This window comes from Archocentrus centrarchus, chromosome 18, assembly GCF_007364275.1.
Source record: "Archocentrus centrarchus isolate MPI-CPG fArcCen1 chromosome 18, fArcCen1, whole genome shotgun sequence".
NCBI classification, from domain to species: domain Eukaryota; kingdom Metazoa; phylum Chordata; class Actinopteri; order Cichliformes; family Cichlidae; genus Archocentrus; species Archocentrus centrarchus.
The window spans coordinates 15,536,663-15,560,486 of NC_044363.1; the positions used below are offsets into that span (position 1 = coordinate 15,536,663).

A 23,824-nucleotide genomic window follows, 5' to 3' on the forward strand; every position below is an offset into this window, starting at 1 on the left:
GAGCATACTGTAACCCTTTACTTTACTACCCTTTGCATAGGCTGCATTTTGCTTACCACATATGTCCTTGGTTAAATGCTGACACAACTGTGGCTTCCAAACACCCACTATTACACTTACATATGCTTACATATGCTCTATATATCGCTCTATGCAAACAGAAGGTTGTTCTGAAAATAGTAGGCCTCCCTGCTGCTTGTCCCAGGAGGTGTACTAAATGTAAGAGATATTTCACTTTTGAGATTTTTTTTACTGTGCCCATAAAAAAATGCAGCTACTTTGCTCACATCAAATGGTCTTCAGTCATGAAAATTGAAGCTTTTTTACATTTTTTTAGAAAAGCCATGAACTATACATGAATTTCTGTCTGAATGTGTCGCTCCTTCTGACGCACAGCGACCGTGCGTCTCTCAGCGGTGGATCCGGTGGCAGATGGAGGATTGGCAGTAGAGAAGAAAACCACTGCCAGGAGCCTGCTGAGTTCACACTGGACCTTCACAACCTATTAGTGTCAACGTCCCGGTGCACAGCAGAGGCTTGTGTTAGCGCTTTAGAGAGTCGTGTCTGGAGTGCAAAAACGACATGAAGCACAGACTTTGGTTCCAAGAGCGAGGTAAACTGCATGTAACGCCTCCAAAGTTAACAACAATCACAGAACACGTGATAGGGAACACTCATAGGAAAGCACATCATCAACACAGAGGAAACAAACTCACAAATGTTTTTTTTCATAAAATGATCATTTAGATTAGAAACTAAAAGACAAATGTGATATTTAGGCCCTTAAAAGTTATGGAAAACTTTCTTGGTAGACTCAAAGTTATCGATTACACCAAGGACATGGCTGGATGTCAGTAGTTGGAGCCATCACTGAAGAGAGAAACAGGAGTGCCACCTACAGACAGGGGAGGGGAGTAACCCTCCCCTTCACTGCTGCATCCCAATAATATTTTCTTGCCTCACTTTCTCTAAAATTTGCAATGCAACACAGTGAATACCGCCAGTAATCTCTTTAACCATATTAAAGGGAACTGGTCTCATGCTCCTTCCAAACCCCGGTTTTGACTTTGTTTGAACAAAAGATGCCAAACTCACTTTAGCACGACCCACACAGAGTCTCGTGTGATTTTAAGCTCAGTGTTTAACAGATTTATTAGATCACCACTCAATGTAAGGTTTATGCCTCAGTTGCCCTTGATTAAATTAATGTTTCTGTAATGGTTAATCTATCAGTTAATTTGTGTATGAGCAAACTCTTTATCTGAAGTGATACTTTTAATGCTAAAATTTAATGGGGGGGGTTGGGACAGCACAGTGGTGTGGTGGTTAGCACCGTTGCTTCACAGCAAGAAGGTCTGGGTTTGAATCCACCTTGGCCGGGAGTTTGCATGTTCTCCCCCTGTGCGCGTGGGTTTTCTACAGGTACTCTGGGTTCTTCCCACAGTCCAAAGTCATGCAGTTAGTGGGGTTAGGTTAATTGGTGATTCTAAATTGCCCACAGGTGTGAATGTGATTGTGAATGGTTGTCTGTCTCTCTGTGTTAGCCCTGTGTCAGGCTGGCGACCTGTGCAGGGCGTGCCCTGCCTCTCCTCCTATGATAGCTGGGATAGGCTGTTATTTTCCTAATAAATAACAATTTAATTTTTAAACCTGTTTTTGATAGATTTCTAAACAATTTGTTTTTATTGTAAGTAGTCTAATAAATGTATTAAGCACTGTAAAATAAATGTATAATAACCTAAAACTAACACCTTCAAAAGTGTTAGTGTCTAAAATGTTTAATAAGCTACTCTGATGATGTACACTCTGATGTATCTTAAGAAAAATCAATGCAATTTTCAATGTTTTACATTATAAATAAATACTAATAATACTAATAAATACTGTAGTAAATAAAAGAAATCTTTCAGCATGGTTCCTCAGGCTTTAAACACAATCAAGGAAAAACGAAAATGTAAGATTAGAGAGAAAGGACCAGCAGCTGATCACCTTGATTTTATTCCATTATCATTGTTAACGGTAACACAAGCTGTGGGTGATGTTTTTGCCAAACCCATTCAGACCTCTGGATAAGTGGAATTTAGCAGTTCAGATGAAAATGCAGTGAAAAATCCCCAAATTTTGCCCTCTTTTGTAATTTTCATATTTTGCAATTTTCATATTTTGTGGCTGAATTGGACCTTTTAACAGGCCAGTTCTGGTCCGTGGGCCATATATTTGATAGCCCTGGTTTAAAAACATGGTTTTTCTCAAGGTGGCTTGAGAAATCTTCTACAGAGATTTTTAATTATGAAAGATAATTATGAAAGTGGATTATTTCATTTGATATGTATTTGTGTTTAATGGATTACTTAAACAATTAAAACTCCACAGTACTTTTCTGATTGATAGCTTAAAGTGAACTTTGCCTTCTTATTTATTGTGTTTCTGTCATACTCTTCACTAACAGTAGATGGCACATTCTTCATTTTGTCAGTTACTGTTTTAGATATGGGGGGGGGGGGGGGCAATTTCTACCATATAAGACCAAAAAAAATAATTTTTGACAGTTTTAGTGTTTCTTATCCATTCATACCCAAAAAGCGAGGCAGACCCTGCACAGGCTGCCAGTCTGTCACAGGACTAACACAGACATTCACACCTATGGACAATTTTGAATCACCATTTACCCTAACATGCATGTCTTTGGGCTGTGGGAGGAAGCCAGAGAACCCAAAGAGAATCCACACAGGCACAGGGAGAACATGCAAACTCCACACAGGAAGGCCCCAGCTGACCAGTGGCTTTGAATCATGGGGCAACCATGTTAACCACCCCTTTGCTGCCCTTAATTATTATTATTACTATTATTATTATGCAACAGAGTTTTTTGTTTGTTTGTTTTTTGCAGTCAATTGTTGCAGCTCTGATGTGAAAATGTGATTTTAAACCTGCTGTCACCTCAAGGAACTCATTTATGTTGTGTCTAAAATGAGACAAAACCAGACAAAAAGAACATTAAAAAAATGTAAAGGAACTATAACACCAGAACATTTGAGTACAACTTTATTAAGATATCAGATTTTTTCTTAGAAAAACAGCAAAAAAAATTAATGTTTCCTTTTTATTTCTACACATATGTCTTCAGTGTTAAAGGATAATTCTGACACGTATTTTAAATCTTAGCCCCTAACAAATACACTGGTTACAATGGAAACTTGTTTCAACAAGTGAAAAAAAAACAGGCAAGCAAAGACAAGTGTACATTTTGAGTCGTTATCTCAAAGTTGGGTACCTCAAGTGACTCAAACTTCTGAGTAAATCAAAATTCTGAGATAGCTAATTTTGACATAATAACCTGGTACCGTTCAGAGAACCATCAGACTTATCCTCATATGCGAGATTTTTATGGATACAGCAAAACAACATCAAATGAATATTTCACATGGGGTTGTTCCACTACTTCATTGAAGCTACATCATGCTTCTGCATAGTGAAAATCCAGCATACCAACTTCTTAAAGAAGAAACACATCATAAGCTGGAAAATTCTTCATTCTTCTTTCATTTAACCTGATATTTCAATATGACTGATTCTTAAAAATATATAATATATCCATCCATCCATCCATCCATTTGCTTCCGCTTATCCTGTTCAGGGTCGCGGTTCAGGGTACCCTTTTTAAAAAAAGGGGCACAAAAAAAAAAATTCCAGCTCTCCCTGTGGGTGGTATTTTGTCCCTTAAGCTCGGGTCCTCTACCAGAGGCCTGGGAGCTTGAGGGTCCTCTGCAGTGTCTTAGCTGTTCCCAGGACTGCAATCTTCTGGACAGAGATCTTGGATGTTGTTCCTGGAATCTGCTGGAGCCACTCTCCCAGTTTGGGGGTCACTGCCCCGAGTGTTCCAATTACCACGGGGACCAGTGTTACCTTCAGCTTCCACATCCTTTCCAGCTCTTCTATGAGCCCTTGGTATTTATCAAGCTTCTCGTGTTCCTTCTTGATGTTGCCATCACTTAGTATTTCAACATCTATCACTACAACCTTCTTCCTTTGTTTGTCCACCACCATGATGTCCAGTTGGTTAGCCACCACAAGTATGTTTGTCTGTATGTGGAAGTCCCACAGGATCTTAGCTCAGTCATTCTAAACTACCCTATATATATATATATATATATATATATATATATATATATATATATATATATATATATATATATATATATATATACACACACACACAACAGTTGAGATATACAGTACCAGATTTTTTTTTTCTACTTCAGGCTAATAGTGGTTATTACTAATATGGTCATAAACACACAGCTCTGACCCACCTGGTATTCAAACCTCTATTGGGGCAGCCAATCAGAAGAAAACTGGCCTAAAGTCAGAGTTATTGAAATGTCCCACCCCTCCGTTTGTGCATTTCATTAATGCAAATCCAAAGAGCTACATTTGATTTTTAATCACATATTGACCTGATTAATAGTCACTCTGTCGTTAAGGTGATTTCTGGCTTGTGATGATGTGCTGGCACTGCAACTGTGGATATTTGTTGACCACAGTTGGTGAAAAAGCACAACCATATGACCACACTTGGCTCATAATTCTACTGCTGACAGTGCAAAAAGGAGGTGTGAGATTTTACTCACTGGTTTCAACATTTAAAACAAAAATAAGCAGAATAAATAATGCAGACAATAAAAAATATAACTTTAAATGCCAGCATGATACAAAAACCCTTTCTGAAACCTGTCCAGATTTAAAAATCAATGACATCCTGCTACTACTTATAAAGATTAAAAAAACAAACATAGAAAAAAACTTATATGACCTTCCATTTGACAAGACAACCCCCCCCCCCCCCCCCCCAAAAAAAAAATAGTGAAATATAACAAAAAATTAGACATGACATTCAGTCAGCTCCTCCAGTCTTGTCCCCCCTGCTTCCCAAGTGTGGCAGGGGGACATTAACGGTAGATGGTGCTGTTGGGTGCCTCTTCCGCTCCATGGAATCTGAGGCGTGGATGTGCATGGTGTTGTTGTCACCTAATTGCAATCCAGTTACATTGCATAGGCTTATGTTGAGTCTACGTGCAGTATGGCAGAAGAAATTGTCGGGGCTGGAGAACTGACGCTGCAGAGAGGAGAGAGAAGAAGAATATTTGTTTGAGCAGGTTCAAGATATAAGCAAATGCAAAGCCATGAAGCTATGAGTAGAGCAGAATAACTTACAAGCATTTTGTTAACTTTGCTTGGTTTCTGACATCTTTTTTGTTTTTTTGTTTTTTTACTGTTGGATGTGTATGATGTCTACACCTACGCCTAGAAATTCTCTCCATAAAAATTATGAACAGAATCAGTGACAATTTCTAGGCATAGCCATGTGGCCTCAGAATCTCATCTCTGCTTTTTGAGGATGATGCGGTCCTGTTAGCTTCCAGCTCGCAGTGGAACGGTTTGCAGCCAAGTGTGAAGCGACTGGCATGAGAATCAGCATCTCTAAGTCTGAGGCCATGGTCCTCAGCTAGAAAAGGGTGGAGTGCCCACTCTGGCTCAGGGACAAGTTGCTGCCCCAGGTGGAGGAGTTCAAGTATCACGGGGTCTTGTTCACGAGTGATGGGAGAAGGGAACAGGACATCGACAGACAGATCAGGGCTGCTCCTGCAGACGCTGCACCAGTCTGTCGTGGTGAAGAGGGATCTGAGCGTAAAAGCGAAGTTGTCGATTTACCGGCCGATCTCCCTTTGGAGAGTGCAGCCATTCGTGAGGGGCTCAAAGTAGAGCCACTCCTCCTCCACATCAAAAGGAGCCAGCTAAGGTGGCTCAGGCATCTGATTAGGATGCCTCCTGGGCGCCTCTTGGGTGAGATGTTCTGGGCATGTCTACTGGCCAACCGGCAATACTGACAAAGCCATGATGAAAAAAATAGATTAAAAAAAATTAACTGTCTGGGGCTGTCTTGGCTGACACACCTCTGCAACATGCCTGGAAATCTGAGGCGGTGCCTCTGGATCAGCAGACTGGGGTAATTGTCTCTATCTTTAAAGAAGAGGACCGGAGGATGTGCTCCAACTATCAGAGGATCACACTCCTCAGCCTCCCCGGGAAGGTTTATACCAGTGAGCTGGAAAGGAGAGTTCTTAAGTTAGTTGAACCTCGGATTCAAGAGAAACAATGAGGTTTTCAAGAACGCTGGACCAGCTCTTTATCCTCTCGAGGATCTTCGAGTATGCCTGGGAGTTTTCCCATCCAGTCTACATGTATTTTGTGGATTTGGATAAGGCATTTAACCACCTCCCTTGGGGTATCCTGTTGGGGGGGTGCTGTGGGAGTATGGGGTGTCTGGCCCGTTGTTACAGGCCGTTCAGTCCCTGTACAACTGCAGTGAGAGCTTGGTCTGCATTGCCAGCAATAAATCAGACTTGTTTCCCGTGGGTGTTGGCCTTCGTCAGGGCTGCCCTTTGTCATCGGTTCTATTCATCATTTTTATGGACAGAATTTCTAGCCGTAGCCAAGTGGCAGAAGGCTTCTGCCTTGGTGGCCTCAGAATATCATCTCTGCTCTTTGCTGATGATGTGGTCCTGTTGGCTTCATCAGGTGGTGGCCTCCAGCTCACAGTGGAGCCATTTGCAGCCGAGTGCTAAGAGGCAGGTATCAGAATTAGCACATGTAAGTCTGAGGCCATGGTCTTCAGCCGGAAAAGGGTGGAGTTCCCACTCCGGGTCAGGGATGAGTTGCTGCCGCAGGTGGAGGACTTTAAGTATCTCGAGGTGTTGTTCACAAGTAATGGGAGAAGGGCACGAGAGACTGACAGACAGATTGGGGCTGCGGATGCGGACGCTGCACCGGTCTGTCATGGTAAGAAGAGAGCTCTGCTCAGCATAAAAGCAAAGCGGTTGATTTACTGGTCAATCTCTGTCACTATCCTCACCTATGGTCATGAGCTCACTCTTCCCACCACACTCTTTAGAGCAATTCATTCTTTCACAAATGTCTGAAAAAGCTAACTCGATGGCTAGGCACTTGATTTTATACACCTGTGGCAATTGATACTGAAAACATCTGATTTAAAAGATTAAGCGATGTGGCCCACTACTTCTGTCCATATAGTGTCTAAAGGGGGGATGGACATACAATGGAAGATACAAAGAAGTACTTATATTTGAAAATAAATGAATAAATTGATAAATGAATTAATTAGAAGTAAAAAATATTAAAATGGAAATATCAGTTGATACAACGTTTTAAGATTACCTAGTGCATATATTTTATTTATAATATATGATTTAATTTATAATTTATAATTATTACCACACATTTAATAACAAATGTATTTTTTTTAATTCTTTGTTGACATCCACAAGGTCATCCCCAAGCCACTTGGAAGTAACATTAGTGTTAGATAGTTGCAGCTTTTCAGAAAGTAGATGATGATATGAAGTTTCTTACATTCTGCAATGAGATTTCAAACTGGGTGTGCAATATGGGTAAAAAGAGGTTGATATGTATATAATCCTAACCAGGTCAAAATTTCCTGGTAGATGTTGGATTAATTTAAGTTATTCAGTTAATTATTATTTGGCATATTGGGAGGATATTTGGGATCTTTTACTTTAAAAAAAATCAGACCTGCTCATTGTGGGAAAAATCAAACTCAGTGACACAGTAAAAAAAATAAAAAGTACCTGGTACTGAGGAGAAAAGCTTTCCTTTAAAGATTTTTTTGGTGTTTTATTTTGCGGCAACTTTAAAGAAATCGGAGTCAACGGGGGCTGCGACTGAATGGGCTGAACAGAGGATGGTTTCATTTTGTAGTCTGCTGAGCGGGGATGGTCCACATCCGTCAAAATGGTGGCTTGAGGTGAAGGCAAATCTGGAAGGCAACACATTTATCTTTAAACATCACACCGCAATTTGTTTGTCTGGATCATGACCTAAAACTAAAGGTTCCTCCCCTCAGTCAACCGTTTCTGTTCTGCCTACTTCTTACCTTTACCGCTTGCACTGTCTCTTTGAATTGCAGCCCAACCACCAGCCACTTCCTGCAACAAAGGGTAAAGTAAAAGAATTGCTCTGTTAGTTGCGTGTAACAGGATTTAAAGCTGCAAGTTAAAAGAGGGAGATTAAAAGCCAAATGTTCAATGTGGAATAAATGTGAGGGGAAATCATCTTTGCCGGCCTCATTTTCTTACAGTTTTTACAGGGTTTTACTGGGATTCAGTAGTAATGAAAATTATTTCAATGGTTCTTGCATATTCAGTGTGGTGAAGTTGTGTAAACCTGTGATGACAGTGGCTGACTGAAGCTTTACCACAGCTTAGCTTTCCTTGGATTAGGGCTCAAAAATAGTAATGCTGATAATTATAACAGTAGCAACAAATCACATAAAGGCTCAGTACTTTACACTGAAAGTCTCTCATGGTTGTCATCCTATCAGTTTAAAAGATATGCACAAACTTAACTTATGTCTTTTAATAATTAAGACAGACTAATGAATAAATAAATATATAAAATATACGAGTGTTTGAAGCACTAGATTTTTTTTTTTGATTGTCAGTAGCAAAAAAAATAAATCAAAGAGCAAATCTTTACTTATAGTCAGTTTATATTTGGCTTTCATTGCACAAGTATGGTGCGTGCGTATGCTCCATAGTCAGAATTAACTTATGGTTTCACATAAGAGTCAATTCCCATTCACCCACATGAAAGTCCTGTTGCTCCACTGTGTCCTACTTCCTATATGGACTTTTTCACTTGTGAAATTCAAGAACTGAGGAGATGCAGAAGTCTAGTTCCCATTTAAATGACTTGAATTACAACATGTTGAAAAACTATTTTGGATTTTTTTTTTTTTTTTTTTTTTTATGACCAGTGATGGTAAAACATGTGAGTTTTGTGTAAAAGCACTAGACCAGCAGTTCTAGATAATAAACAAGTGCAAATCTATATTATTCTACTATAAATGTAGCCTGTGCATTGAAATGTGAGACCCTGACAACTATCATGAGATAAGAGTGCAGCTGCCCTCAATAAGGGATGACCGGTGCCACCTTTACTTAGCTCACTTAGATATTTTATTTTTAGGTTGAAGGCGTCCTTCGAACCGTCTGTCTTGTGTTCAGTATTCTTCTGCGAAAATTCCCCTTGTGCGGTTTGAAGTGACTATTTCCTCACAACTGAAGAAGTGTAGTGTTGAAACAATGTCGTATTGACCAATTTGTGGCAAAAAGAGAAAGATATTTCACAGACCACATTCTGAGTTGCTGAATGTTGTTTTTGTTTGGTTGGTCAAAGGCCAATGTATGACACCACTGGTGGTATTAAAATGTTTATACCTACAGTAAATAGTGTTTTGAGCCAATTATTTTATTTATATCATTTCTGAGTGATGAAGTCAACAAAACATTGCTCGTTAATTTTACCTGAATGGGCGGACGCCCTGTCTGCACATCTTCACAAATGTGCGCACGTTCCACTCTGACTCTCACTGCAAAAAATAAAAATAAGACCAAAAAAAATGGCAGTGCGGTACTGTAAGACGTCTTTTTGTAGTTCTGCATCAGCAGTTAATTACTGGCTGGAAAGACTGGTAAATGTTTTAACTTTAAATGGGCTTTTGAGTTAAATTAAGGTAATGTAAGATAGAAATTTATATTTTGAAGACAATTAGAGGCAATTAAAAGCTGCAGCAAAGCATTTTAATGCTTTTTTTTCCTTCTGTTTAGCACAGAAACTTATGATCTTAACATTGAATTGAGACATATCATCATATATGCTGATTTAGTAAACCACACCTGAAGACTGAGTAACAGAAACCCTCTGAAACTGCTCTGTTATTTCCTCTGATTCGGTCTGGTCCTGGAAAGAGGAAGAGAGACAACAAATCAAGCCATGACGTAAATTAAGAAAAAAAAATTATTTGCTGCATCATGTCAAAATTTCACAGTGTCTTAAAGTTACTTTGGTTCATGTGAACAAGAGATTTGTTCCTCACCAGTTTCTTCAGCACTTCATGAACAGCATCAGTAATTGCACGTTTGTGCATCTTATACAGTTCTTCTGTTACAATTGTGCACGCTGTGGAGGAAGCAAATGACAGCCTGGCTTGAGACATCACATCACAGATTTGTTCAGCAATTAAAACAGTGACATTTAGTGTAAACACAGTGCAAGTTTACTGAATAGAACAAATTTATTAGAGCACCTCTTATAAAAAGAAGAAAATTCAAATATTTTAGAAATCTGTCAAAAACATGTTTAAAGCTAAAAACAACAGTTTTATTTATGAGGCAAATAACAAACTGAATTCACATTTTTAACCCAAATTTGAGCCAGCAAACTTATCTAAGAAGTAATTGAGATATCTCCATTTATAATAATAATTATTTATCATCAAAAGCCAAAGGTCCCTGATTGCAAAACTACCTTCAAATTTAAGCCTCAACTTTGGCAGGGCCAGTAGTGTCCCACCTCAGGATCTAAGGCAACCAAACCACCAAGTTTTCTTACCATGGGCGTTGGGTCTTTGAGCAGGTTTTGTCTCCCAGCATCTCTGCATGAGCTCCATTAGTCGAGCTAACCCAGCAAGTCCTGCAGCCAGACGCCGGATCTCATCCAGTGATGGACGGTCTCCCTGTGGGATGCGGAAACGAACTATGCTGGACGGTGCGTCTGCATCAGAGGGATGTGCACATTAGAGGGAATCCAACATTTTAAGGGCCTGCACTAATGCTTATTTTCAAGTAATATGGTTCTCCATACATTAAGGTTTATCTAACAAATAGATTCATATTAACAAAGGATTAAGTGTAAAACAATGTCATTGTTTTTGGTTTGCTGGACTATAAATTTACTGCTGTGGGACGCTCGCCTCACTCTTTCATATCGGTGTTTTAGTAGCATGAGAACATAGCACACAACACAGCACATAGCACCTAAAAAGCCAAAACATGTCTTCCAATACTGAGCTTACTGGGTGGCCAGAAATATGACTTCAAACAATGGAGCAAATGTTAATGGGTAGATCTATGATAAGTGAATAAGCCCCAGTTACACAGGCCTAGAGACTGGTCTGCAACCATCTGGCAACCACTGGTCGTGAGGAAAAAAATTATTATTCTCTGACTAGTTGTGGGTGGTTGCTGGAGGCTGATGGCACTTTCTGGGAAAATGATTGCTCAAGTCCAGTCATAAAGGTCTACAAACCAGCTGTCACTGGGGAAAATGTATTCCCCAAACTGTTGGCAAAAACCCTTTTGTGATTGCTTTGGTTGCTATCATATTGCTGCCGTCGTAATTTGAACGTAAGTGATAGACTAGACTTGTTTACAGTGTTCAGCTCTATGGCCACGCTACAGGGAAACTGAAAAGTGTAGTGCAAACTGACAATGGAGACCATTTGCCTTCAAAGTAAAAGTCGCATCTTTTGAAACAAGTTGGCTGCAGCTCTGAGGCACAACTTTTACTTTGAAGGTGAACCTTCTCCAATTCCAGTTTGCATCACACTTTTTCAAGTTGTACTGAAAGAGGCAACTTTGGCAATCTGCTAGTAACCAAAGTAATCACTGGGCGGTTTTAGGTGCGTCACCTTCTTTACAACTGATTTCACGCAGTGACAGCAACCTCAAGAAATCCCCACCAAACAGTTGAGGAAATACATATTTTCCTCCAGAAAATGGTGGTTGTATTACGTCCAATATGACAAACAGTTATCGAGCAATGTGCGTATGATGTCACGTGAGAAACCTCAACACAACCAAAAATTATTTTATAACAAAAATAACCCTCTTGCAAAAAAGAAAGAATGCAGATTTAAGGCACTTCTGCGTTGACTTCACTTTTTAGAGTTAAGAAGTTACATCCATCTTTTAGACTCTGCTTATCACAGACAGTCAAATTTCCTGTTTGGTTTGGCTGACAAATCAAAGTCTAATTTGTCATTACATCAGAGGGTGAAGAGTGAGTCCTCACAAATACAAGCTGCAGCTGGGGAATCTACACACATACTGGCCTGAGCGCAATGGACTTTCTTTTAGTTATTCTTTCTGTTTAAATAAGCTTAAGTTCCAATAAGTTACACAATGCTTGTCCATGTGGCTCTATTTTAAAATTGTATAACAGCTGAATTAACTATATACTACAGGAACAATAAGAGGATCAGTCAATATGTATTAATTCATGTAATGCTGGAGGTCAAATAAGAGTGGCTAGAAGCAATTTTTGAGCAAAGAGAGGAGAAGACAAATGCTGTGAAGGTCAGCTCATAGAGATACCTACATGGATATGGTTCTTTTCCTGTGACAATGGACCACAGCAGTATACCATAGCTGAAAGAGAGACACAGAGAGTTATAGACAACAATTATAACCCTGTATATCTGCTGCTATTGTAGAGCCTGGCTGTCAGTTTGTTTTTGTCTGCTCCATGACATCAACAAAAACAACAAAACCAGATTACATTGAGCCCAGGAGGAGGTCTTAAACTGGCTGCAGTTGTGTCACATGAGGAAGTCACATGATAACCATTAGTGTAAATGGTTCCTCTATCACAGTAGTTCCCAAAGTCAAGAGTGCTGCGGGGCCCCTTTCCCCTACCCTCAGTCAAAATACAAGTAAACGTGATGTATTTCCTTGAAAAATTGATTTAAACAACACAGGCTGTTGGCTATAAATTACTAATACTACCCAGTCATGTGTAACATGCTAATGCTGAAGCCAATAATGTCCCACTTGCCACTGGGACACAAACTTCAATACAAGAGCAGTAAATTTGAGTCAGAGTAATGAGTAATATCACAAACTAAAAAGCTCCTATTACCAGTTTTAATTCACTTTTTTATATAAATAAATACATTTATATAAATATGTAACTATGCATGCTTGTGAGTAATTTCAGACTGAATTATTACTGCGGCCCACCTGCAGTACCTTCGCCCACAGCCCACACTTTGGAAACCACTGCTCTGTCAAGTTACCCAGAACATGTTTACCTCGTGTGTTTAAGGACTTTTACCATTCTCATTTTAACATATATATACCGGGACTGAGCCCATGTTTAATGGCTATGGAAAAACACGAAAAGTGCACATTCTAAATTAAATAATCTGTGTTTTAAGATGATTTATGAGACGTTTAATTACACTTTTATTACAAAAATTACTCTAAACCTTGAAGGCTGTAAATCTGAATTTAGGCATTGGTAGTACTTCTTAAATAAATGATAAACAGATGCTCCGCTCTCTACCTGTAGATATCAGATGCCCGCCTGGGGTTGTATGAGATGCTGAATGCCTCTGGGGGCATGTAGCTGATAGTTCCCCCTTCTTCTTCTTCCCTGTCCTTCTTGGAGATTCGTGTCACACTTTGGGAAAACCTGGCAAGGCCAAAATCTGTAAGCTAGAGGGAAGCGGGGGGAAAGGAGAAGAAATTAAGCAGATTGTTATCGAATGGACCTGATGGGCACAATGTTAAAATATTACTGATTCTTTTTTTTTTTTTAAAAAACAGTGTTTATGAAAGTGTTATCTTTCCTGTCTTTGATGTTGAGGTTCATTTTTAAAGCCCGTCAAAGGGTGAAAATAGTCTTAAATAATCATTTAAATCTACATTCACGATTGGAGGTGTATGAGAGTTACACTTTAGCTACCTCTGCAATGAAAAAAAAGATTTAAAAAAAACTTCCACAAAAAAGGCTGACGTAAAACTTAACGGTGAAACCCCATATAGAGGAAGCAAGTTTTATCACTTGGTCAACAGAAAAATTGCTTTACTTCAACTTCCTGAAAATATTATATTTTAATTTAATGCTAAAATACACAAGTGACAGAAAAAATGGTGGTGAAAGAAAATATTTTTAAATAGCTTTAGATAGCTACAGGGCACTAAAACAGGCCTTCAAAAGATATTTTTATTAATTAGAAATAAGAATAATGATGAAGGAAAGAGTAACAGTTTAATTTATGGTTGAGCCTGACATCTGAATGATATGTAGGCTTAGTTTTGTATAATAACTAAATTAACTAAAATAACTAAATTAATTTTTATTCATCCAAAACCTTTAAAAAAATTCATTATTACAGGAATACATTATAATAAAGTAAGGAGATGCTCCCAATATTAAGCTCACGATATTAAGGTGTGGATTTAAAACCTTTTAACAAACTTTATTGCTATAAATCTGATTTCTGCTCATATATTAATACTAAACCCATCTATCCATTTTCATCATCTAATTCAGGATCATGGGGGAGGCTGATGCCTATCCCAGCTGCTATTAGGTGAGAGGCAGGGTTATCTTTAATTTATAAACTTGCATTCATAGGCTCATCTGTGGTGTCCGCAGCTGTCTGAGTACAAATCCCAGACTAGCAACATCTTTACTCAGCATTCTTCCAATGTTGTGTTTCTTATAAGGTCTCTGATTCAGTCTCAGTAAATACAGCTGGATGAGGTCTGGCCCTCTTTTGAGAAGGAACTACAGCAGTTTTACAGTTGTGTAAAGCCTTTTTGTGGTATATAGCGTGGTGTCATTGTGTTTTGGACTAAAGGCTGCGGCTGTAAGTCAAATGAAAAACATTTGGAAGACGTGACCATATAGGACCTCTGTGTTTGAGGCTAGTGATTTGAAGGTTTAAGGGTTTCACAAGGAGAGGAAAAAGCAGCTTTCTGTATTTCTGCTCCACCAATTTTAAAACAATAATTGCTTCTCAATCAGCCAAGCAATGTTTTAAAGCCTTGGAAATCACCTTGGCATTCAGAGAGGAGTCCAGCAGCACGTTGCTCGGCTTCAGGTCCAAGTGCAGCAGGGCAGGAGAAAGATTGTGGAGGAAGTTTATACCCAGGGCCACCTGGTGGGTCAGTCTGAAGGCCAGGGGCCAGGGCGGGGGTCCTTGTAAATTTCTCTGTTAGAGTAAGGACAGATCATTTTGGTATTACACTTTTACAAATAGTGTAAATGACAATCACTTTTCTTACTATTTAGATCAGTATAATCTTATATTTGTACTTCATTTATTAATTTGTACCCAATTATTTGCATGTGGCTTTTTGCAATGCGACAACTTTGTTGTTTAAATGTGCTATACAAGGAAACCTGCCTTACCTTTCCTCCGTATTATATTTTTGAAGGAGAATGGTCTGTTTTTGTCTAGAGCCATGCTAACAGCTCTATTAGGCTGGGCTTTAATACAGCAGTCCTTCAGTCTAAATAGTTAGTTGGTAGATTAAATATTTTTATGCTTACATACTAATTTAGCATCTTAGCATCAGCTAAGGTTAAGCTAATTGATTTAAGAACAGATATACTACTGTGCTACTGACCCTAAACTGAGTCACAAATATGTGTACTTTCCATAAAGGTGAGTCCCAATAGACTTCTATATCATACTGCTCAACTTTTAAGGCGTGAAGTTACTGTATACATAATAAACCAGTGTTAGGGTTAGCTGCCCAGTCTCCAGATCTACCCTCTTGTCCATATGAGCAAAAGATGTTAATGAAGTTTTTAAATAATCAGTCCTGCCATTTGCTCAACTTAACCTGAAGAAAACGTCAAACCAAGATTTATTTACCATATCTAACCACTAGCCAGCATTGATTTCTTCTTATTATATACATGACTAGTTCCCAGCATTAAGCACATGTCTTGTTACCATGGTGGCAATGTTACTTCTACCTTTGAAACAGCAGTGTTTATCTAAGCTTAACCAAATAGGCCTTTTAAATTAAAGCATGACATTTCCCTATTCCTAGGACAGGTAGTTCTGGGTGGTTTGGACACTGTGATAGGTCAAGCCTTCGGGTCCTCCTGTAGATGGACCAGGTTTGTTGTTTACCTGCAGAGAAAACAGTGATCCTCTCTCCATGAATTCCATGACCAGCCCAAGCTTTACTGATGGCCCAGAAAAGGGCAGTTGACCCTTGAAGACCCCAAGGACTTGAATGACATATGGGCTGCTTCCTTTACTCATCATTTTGACTTCACGCAGCAAGGATGAACTGGTCCTGTGTGTGTTGGATTTTCCCATTAGTAAACTTCAACCTGTTTTATTTTCTAAAAACACTCTGTGTAACCATTTACCCATCATCGCAATGGAGCAGTTTAACAGCCACATCACACCACCACTTTTTATGTCTGACTTTGTAGACTTGTCCAAAACCACCAGAGCCTTTCACTTCCCAGCCTTCAAGGTCAGAGTCTCCAATCTCCATGTGAGGGAGAGAGCTGCGCAGTGCCATAGTTCACTAGAAGAAGAAGAGGGTTACAGTTACATCCTTATGGTTAACAAAACATAAAGGAAGTTCCCCGAGACTTTCTCCTGTTACTGTTTTTATTCTTTAATGACTGACTGTATTGTCAAGCAGGCAACAGCAATCAGTAGCTTCAATTCATGATTACAGTCCAGATTCAATAATTAAATTCGATAATTAAAGTAATGTGAAGGTTTAAAGACCTAAAGAGAAGTTTACACATTTCAGTTCTACACATATTTCACATGGGTGGATTTTGAAGCCTGATATTTTAGTGAACAGTCATTTACTCATGGATGGATGGCTGGATGCTTTTTAAAAACACAAATACACTGATCAAGCAAAACATTATAACCACCAGCCTAAATTTGTGTTGTTCTTCCTTTTGCTGGCAAAACAGCCCTGACCCGTCAAGGCATGGACTCCGAAAAACCCTTGAAGGTGTGCTGTGGTATCTGCACCAAGATGTTAGCAATACATTCTTTAAGTACTGTAAGTTGCAAGGCGGGGCCTCCATGGATCGAATTTGTTTGTCCAGCACATCCCACAGATGCTTGATTGATTGAGATCTGGGGAATTTGGAGGCCAAGTCAACACCTCAAATTTGCACTCATTGTGCTCCTCAAACCATTCCTGAACCATTTTTGTTTTGTGGCAGGAAGCATTATCCTGCTGAAAGAGGAGCCACAGCCATCAGGGAATACCGTTTCCATGAAAGGGTGTACATGATCTGAAACAATGCTTAGGTAGGTGGTATGTGTCACAGTAACATCCACATGGATGGCAGGATCCAAGGTTTCCCACCAGAACATTGCCCAAAGCATCACACTGTCTCTGCTGGATTACCTTCTTTCCATAATGCATCCTGGTGCCAGGTGTTCCCCAGGTAAGCAACACACCCAGCTATCCAAGTGATGTAAAAGAAAATGTGATTCATCAGACCAGGCCACTTTCTTCCATTGCTCTGTGGTCTGTTTCTGACACTCACATGCCCATTGTTGGAGCTTTCAGCAGCTGACGGGGCTCATCATGGGCAATCTGACTTGTCTGCAGCCATGCCCCATACAGAAGAAACTGTGATGCACTGTGTATTCAGAAATGAACTTTTTCACAATTTGAGCTACAGTTGGATCAGACCACACAGGTCAGCCGTCAATCACTGCATGTATCATTTAGCCTGGGCTTCTCATGACCCTGTTGCTGGTTCACCACTGTTCCTTCCTTGGACCATTTTGTATAGATCCTGACCACTGCAGACTGAGAACACCCAGATTTGGAGATGCTCTGACCCAGTCATCTACTCGCTCAAATTACAGTTACACTGCAATAGGCCTAGGCTGCTGGTGGGGAAAAAAAAAACAGAAGTGGGATTCCATGATGCACTTTTTTGTTTTTCAATTCACCTCTTTTTACTCTGGTCTTTTAAAAACTCATCTTTTTAGCTTGGCATTTGTTTAATTGTTTTTATTATTCTCTGTCCTGTTGTGAAGCACTTCGTGCCACCTGTCTTGAGAGGTGCTATATAAATAGTTTTACTTACTTACTTACTTATACACCACTCTGCATTTAATCATTAGTTATTATTAATCTCTGGCTCTCTTCCACAGGATGTTTTTTGTCTTGTCTCTCTCCCCTCACCTCCAGTTGGTTGCAGCAGATGACTGCCCCGCCCTGAGCCTGGTTCTGCCAGAGGTTTCTTCCCGTTAAAAGGGAGTTTCTCCTTCCCAATGTCACCAAATACTCGGTTGTTTGACTGTTGGGTTTTCTCGGTAATTATTGTAGGGTCTTTATCTTACTATAAAAAGCGCCTTGAGGCAACTGTTTGTTGTGATTTGGCAGTGTATTAATAAAATTTAATTGACTTGAATACCAGAAGTGTATACTCTTCTGAGTCTACTGCCATCAAAATGTCACTAGACATTAGCTGGGTTAGGTTAATAGGTTATTCTAAATTGCCCATGGGTCTAAATGTGAGTGCGAATATTTGTCTGTCTCTCTGAGTTAGCCCTGGGAAAAGACTGGGTGTACTCTGCCTCTCATCTTATGGCAGCTGGGATAGGCTCCAGCCCACTGTAACCCTTGAGTGGATGGATGGATGGATGGATGGATGGATTCAGTGGAGTGCAATTTATGAAAAAACAGACTGGAAAATGCCCATAACATTGTTTTCTTCCAAGAAATAGATAAGTTGTTCTATTACTGTTATTTCTAAAATCTTTGACTCAAAAGGTAATTACAGTATTGGCCTGTAACAGTTTAGGTCTACATGTTAATATTGGTTCAACAACAGCTTCTTTAAAGCAGCTGAGAACTAAGCCAGTATGAAGAGAAGTGTTAATCTTTTTCACAATACAGGTAAGATAAAGTCAATCACACTAATGGAAAAAGACGTAGGGAGGACATCAAGGGGGTTGAAGTCAGTTTTATACGGCTAAGGAGAGCACTGATGTCCTGTAAAGTAACAGTAGCAAAAGAGGACCAGCTATCAAATGTAACTAAATTGCAAGTATGATGATGGAGAAATACTTGACCTGATGGCAAAGGATCCAAACAAAACGAGAAATCAAAAAATGTGCAGCTATGGTCACTCACATGTACGTCCTCCACACATACATCATTTATCTTTAAACCCAGGGAGAAAACAATATCCAATGCGTGGCCCTTTATATGCATGGGGCCAGAAACATGCTGCCTAAATTTTAAAGATTCTGTGAAAGTGATAAGGTCAACAGCCATGTTATAGGATCCATCATCAATATGAAGGTTAAAATCACCCAGTATTACAATCTTATCCCCTTTATTGATGGATGGCAGAAAAGACTCCGCCAACACCAGGAGGTCAGAAGATTAAAATACAGATTTTCACAGAACTGACCTCAATCATCTGTAACTCAAATAAAGAAAAGGAGTCCGAGTTCATCAGCCTGCACGTGAAGCTGTTCAGATCAACAGCAGCGAGTCCTCTCGAGCAGCCAGCCGGTGTTGTGCCAAAAATTGATCACCTGCCAAAAAGTGATTTCTCACTGTAAAACTACACCAGCAGAGCTGCAGCAGCGGCAAAGCCAAACACAGGTGCCATCTTCTGTTTTGGAGAAAGGATCTGTAGCTTCTCACCAAAACATAGGTTTAGGATTAGGGTTACCACTCAGACCTCACAGGGTTAAACACTGATGTATGTGGCACTGCTTCACACTACATACTTGCCCCTATACAAATAAATAGGAAATAAAGGAAATAAATATTTTCTGGGTCTTATTTAACTTGAAATTTATACCATAATGCCAAAATCAATCCTGTAAGAGCAGAAGTGGTGGGTAACGACTTTCATATCGGGGGGATTTAAAGAATTTCCCCTTTGAAAATGTTTACTTCTCCTCTCAAAGGTGTCATGTGGTTAGTTTGCGTAACTGTTGCCAGCAGCTTATACAAAGATCATAAATAACAAAGATAATTGCTTTACTGCTTCCATTTATTAAGGAAGTTCAGAATTATATTTGGAGGCGCTGAAGTGCCTCTTCAAATATCTGTTTTAAATTGTAAAAGCCAAAGGACTGGCATTTAAACTCACACCTCTGCGCAATACAGGAAACCACACTCTTTGTTGTTCAGCAGCCTAAGCACGCAACAGAAAGTCCAGAGAGTCGACAAAATAGTTGCAACCTCGCGAAGATGGGAAAAACACAACAGCCACACCATGAAAACAACGCCTATGACATTTATTTTTGCGAACACTGTAAAGTATTGGAGTCTTTAGGAGCTCGTGTTGTTCCACTGAATTGCATTATAAGATCATTTTAAAGGCTGCCTACTGTTGTGTCCACTTTAAAACCGATTGAGACTACATTAAAGTTCAAAAGCATCACAAAGTGCCACACACTCATATAACCACTAACAAGAGAACCAAGTGGATTTTTCAAAGCTTGGGGAATTACTCACCCTTAGTTAAATGCTCTTCGCCCGCATCATTCAGCCATACCGCCTGAGTGTAAAAACCCTCGTGCTCATTCAGTGACTTTCTACTAGCAGAGGCAGGACCTGGTGAAAGCAGAAGTGAAAGTGCAGCTCAGTTCCATCCCATAAATCTCTCTCTCTCTCTAACTTCTGTTTCTGTGATACTCTTTAAAAAAAAAAAAAACTGTTACTAATTCACTCCTTTAAAACACCTTTGTGCAGATTTTTTTTTAATATATACATATAATTTTTAATACAAAATGGATGCAACATAAACTGGATTAGCACAAAATTAGAAATGTTTGGTTTGAGATGTATTTGGAAATAAAATAAGCTTTAAATAAATTTTAAACATTACAGTTTGCTGGTTGGTTTATTTTTATGATTAATTTAAACGTGGTGAGAGAGAGAGAATAGAAGAAAAAGAGGCAGTTAAAATGTTACAAAGAAACTATGATTTGGCCAAGTCATTTATTTTATTAAAATAAGGCTCATGTTACAGTACCTTTTTTTTTTTTTCATTTAGCCGGCAGATGGTGCTCAACTCAGTATCAGTGTGTCAGCTGAATTATGGTAAATGGGAGGGTTTTACAAAATCACAGCACCACAAATCTGACTAACAAAGCAGGCATCACACTTAAACTGCCCTGACGTTCCTTATGTGGTTGAATGACAGCTAAAACATTTAGGGATGCAAATGAGACAAATAAAGGCCAATAAGTAAAAATAGTACTGAAATGTAAACAAATAAATAAATACCCAGCAATAATTACAGATAAAAGCTGCTTAATCATTATAGACTCAGGTTAATACCAGCTTTAATTTTTGGTTGATCATGTTAAAAAACAATTAACTATGTAATTGCAATCTACTGCAAATGAACAGCCTCGTAGGAGGTCTGTGTGTTCCAGTGTGGAGGTGCTGACTGGATCGTGTCAACAGGATTTGTTTACAAGCCAGAAGATAAAGTACGCTTGCACTAGTACACACCTTCATCTGTCTTTGTTTTCTATTATAGGCGTGTCTAGACATACACCAGACATGCTGTCATACATTGATCTGCGGTCACATGATAAAGAATCAGATGGTGTGTGTGTGTGTGTGCGTGTGCTGAGATTCTTGATCCTGTAGAGCAGGTGTGTCAAGTCCAGTTTGAATGAGGGCCACACTAGGATCCAGAGACATAAATATATAATTTAGTCACACGATTTATGTATTTATGGCTCACAAAGCCATCTCATCTGTAGTGTGATCCACATGAATCCATGAACCGGTCAACAAAAGTGAAGATAAAAAAAAAAAAAGACTGAGGGTGGGTTTCTTTTTCAAACATGTTTCTTGTGACACTCAAATGAGATTCAATATAACGCTGCACCATTTTCCACAAAGTAGTACGCCTTGTCATGCTACATGCAGGTCTAGCCTGCTAGTGTGGAACTAGGTGCACATACATATTTTCAAACAGGCTTTATTCTTGAAAAAAAGGGACTGCCTTCTTTTTGTCAACTTTCATTTATCAAGCCTTTCTGTGTTAGCTGGGTTGTAAGCTCGCAGGTGTGGGAACAGCTGCAACTAAATAGACCAAACAATCATTGGAGGGCAACATGAGGTGTTGTAGCGTAACACTAAAGCTCTGGAAAGAGGCAGACTGATCTCTGAACACCACCACTGATAACAGCAGATTTGCACTGTGTAGGAATAAAAGTGAAGTGAGGGTTTAAAACCCACGTATGTTAGGGTCCTTTAGAGCAGCTTCAGAGCAGCTTTGACAAATAAAAACTGCTCTGAAGGATGAGGCAAGTGTTACTTGTGCTGCTGTATTGTCAAAACCAGTTGGTGTCATTTTTTTTTTTTTAACTTAACTCCACACATCATCCAAGTTATTTTCTCAATTTTGAGTTATTTTCTCAGAAGTTAGTGAGTAAAATCCTTAGATTATGGCCTGAAACTTTGACTCGGGATTGCAAAAAAATGTTTTTTGTCAGTGTTGGCAACAGGCGTCCTTATCAAGGACACAGGCTTCTCAGATTGCGGCCCACAGGCCAGTGGTGGCCCTGTGTAACATTTGAAGCAGGCCCGCAGGCATGCCAATGAAGATTTACCCTGCTGTACATTTCAGTGATCTGTTGTTCATGTCATACTATAAATATCAGAGCAGAATAAGTGTAATAGAGCATTTTATTTCCATTTAAACTCTGATCTGGCCAACAAATCTACATACTGTAACAATGACAAATACATCACATGTTAAGATCTCTAGGACAAAGTTTTAACATTTCACATCCATGATGAGAATCTCCCATTCCACCACATCCCAAAGGTGCTCTAATGAACTAAGACCTGGTGACTGTGGAGGCCGTCTGAGTGCAGAGAATTCATTGTCATGCTCAAGAAATCAGTTTGAGATGATCTGAGATTTGTCACATGGCGCTTTATCCTGCTGGAAGCAGCCATCAGAACACATTGTTGGGATGGACATGGTCAGCAACAATACTCAGGCAGGCTGTTGTTGTTTTTAAATGATGCTCAGTTGGTACTCAGCGGCCTGAAGTGTGCAAGGAAAATATCCCCCACACTATTATCAACACCCTGATCTGTTTGTACAGGGCGGGATCATGTTGTTTATGCCGAATTCTGAACCTGCCATTTGAATGTAGCAGCAGAAATCGAGGCTCATCGGACCAGGTAGCATTCTTGTCCAGTTCCGGTGAATCTGTGTGAATTGTAGCTTCGGTTTCCTGTTTTTAGCCGACAAGGGTGACACCTGGTGTGGCCTTCTGCTGCTGTAGCCCATCAGCGTCAAGGTTCGGCATGTTGCTCTTTTGTATACCTTGGTTGTAATGAGTGGTTACTTGAGTTACTGTTGTCATTTTCCTCTGACCTCTGACATCAACAAAGCATTTTCTCCCAGAGAACTGCCACTCACTGGATATTTTTTCTTTTTCAGAACATTCTCCGTACACCTCGGAGATGGTAGCGTGAGAAAATCCCAGTAGATCAGAAGTTTCTGAAACAGTCAGACCAGCCCGCAATCACAACCATTCAAAGTCCCTTAAATTGCTTTTCTTCCCCCATTCTGATGCTCCTTTTGAATTTCACCAGCTCTTCTTTACCATGTCTGTGTGGCTATATGCACTGAGTTTCTGCCACGTGATTGGCTGATTAGATATTTGTGTCAACAAGCAATTGAACAGGTGATGTGTACCTAATGAAGTGACATGTCTTTTAAAAAGCAGCTCCTCCAACAGCTGTTGTAGTTTTTTAAATAAAATCATTTGAATAGTCTAATGAACTAAATCGAACTAAATCCGACTTTAGCTACACAGACTTAAAGGTAATCAGTTCATTGTCATTCATTTTGGATTTGTTAACACAGGATGCCGTGTAGGAGGTCGCAGCTCTCTTCCTGTCTTTGAGACAAAGTCCCCCCTTTTCACCCCGCACCATGGATGGAGATTTTTGAAACCTTTTATAAACAGATTTTGTGGATTTTTTTTTTTTAATTAAACTGGATCATAAATCAAGAGAAATGTAAAGAAATGTAAAGTGTTACAAAAAGTGTTACAAACAGTCCCAGTTTTCCACTATAAAGACTGCCATTGAGCGAAATCAGGAAACAGTCAACCGGAAAGAAAACAGAAAAA

At 39.4% G+C, this 23,824-nt stretch overlaps 1 protein-coding gene across 2 annotated transcripts; it reads right to left on the bottom strand.

The window, feature by feature from the left end:
* Positions 1 to 4,870: 4,870 nt before the first annotated feature.
* Positions 4,871 to 20,261, bottom strand: LOC115797140 (receptor-interacting serine/threonine-protein kinase 3-like). Of its 2 annotated transcripts, XM_030753626.1 has the most exons (13): positions 20,166 to 20,261; positions 16,060 to 16,223; positions 15,815 to 15,983; positions 14,726 to 14,881; positions 13,225 to 13,376; positions 12,259 to 12,308; positions 10,492 to 10,653; positions 9,977 to 10,059; positions 9,777 to 9,840; positions 9,405 to 9,469; positions 7,973 to 8,024; positions 7,668 to 7,855; positions 4,871 to 5,116 (listed from the first exon to the last, which is right to left on the bottom strand). In XM_030753626.1, the coding sequence occupies exons 2-13, from the start codon at positions 16,215 to 16,217 to the stop codon at positions 4,895 to 4,897; spliced, it is 1,521 nt and encodes a 506-aa protein (XP_030609486.1). In that variant the 5' UTR covers positions 16,218 to 16,223; positions 20,166 to 20,261; the 3' UTR covers positions 4,871 to 4,894. The 2 variants fall into 2 exon arrangements, with proteins under 2 accessions (XP_030609486.1, XP_030609487.1); XM_030753627.1 differs by lacking the exon at positions 20,166 to 20,261 and having other exon boundaries at positions 16,060 to 16,477.
* Positions 20,262 to 23,824: the final 3,563 nt, after the last annotated feature.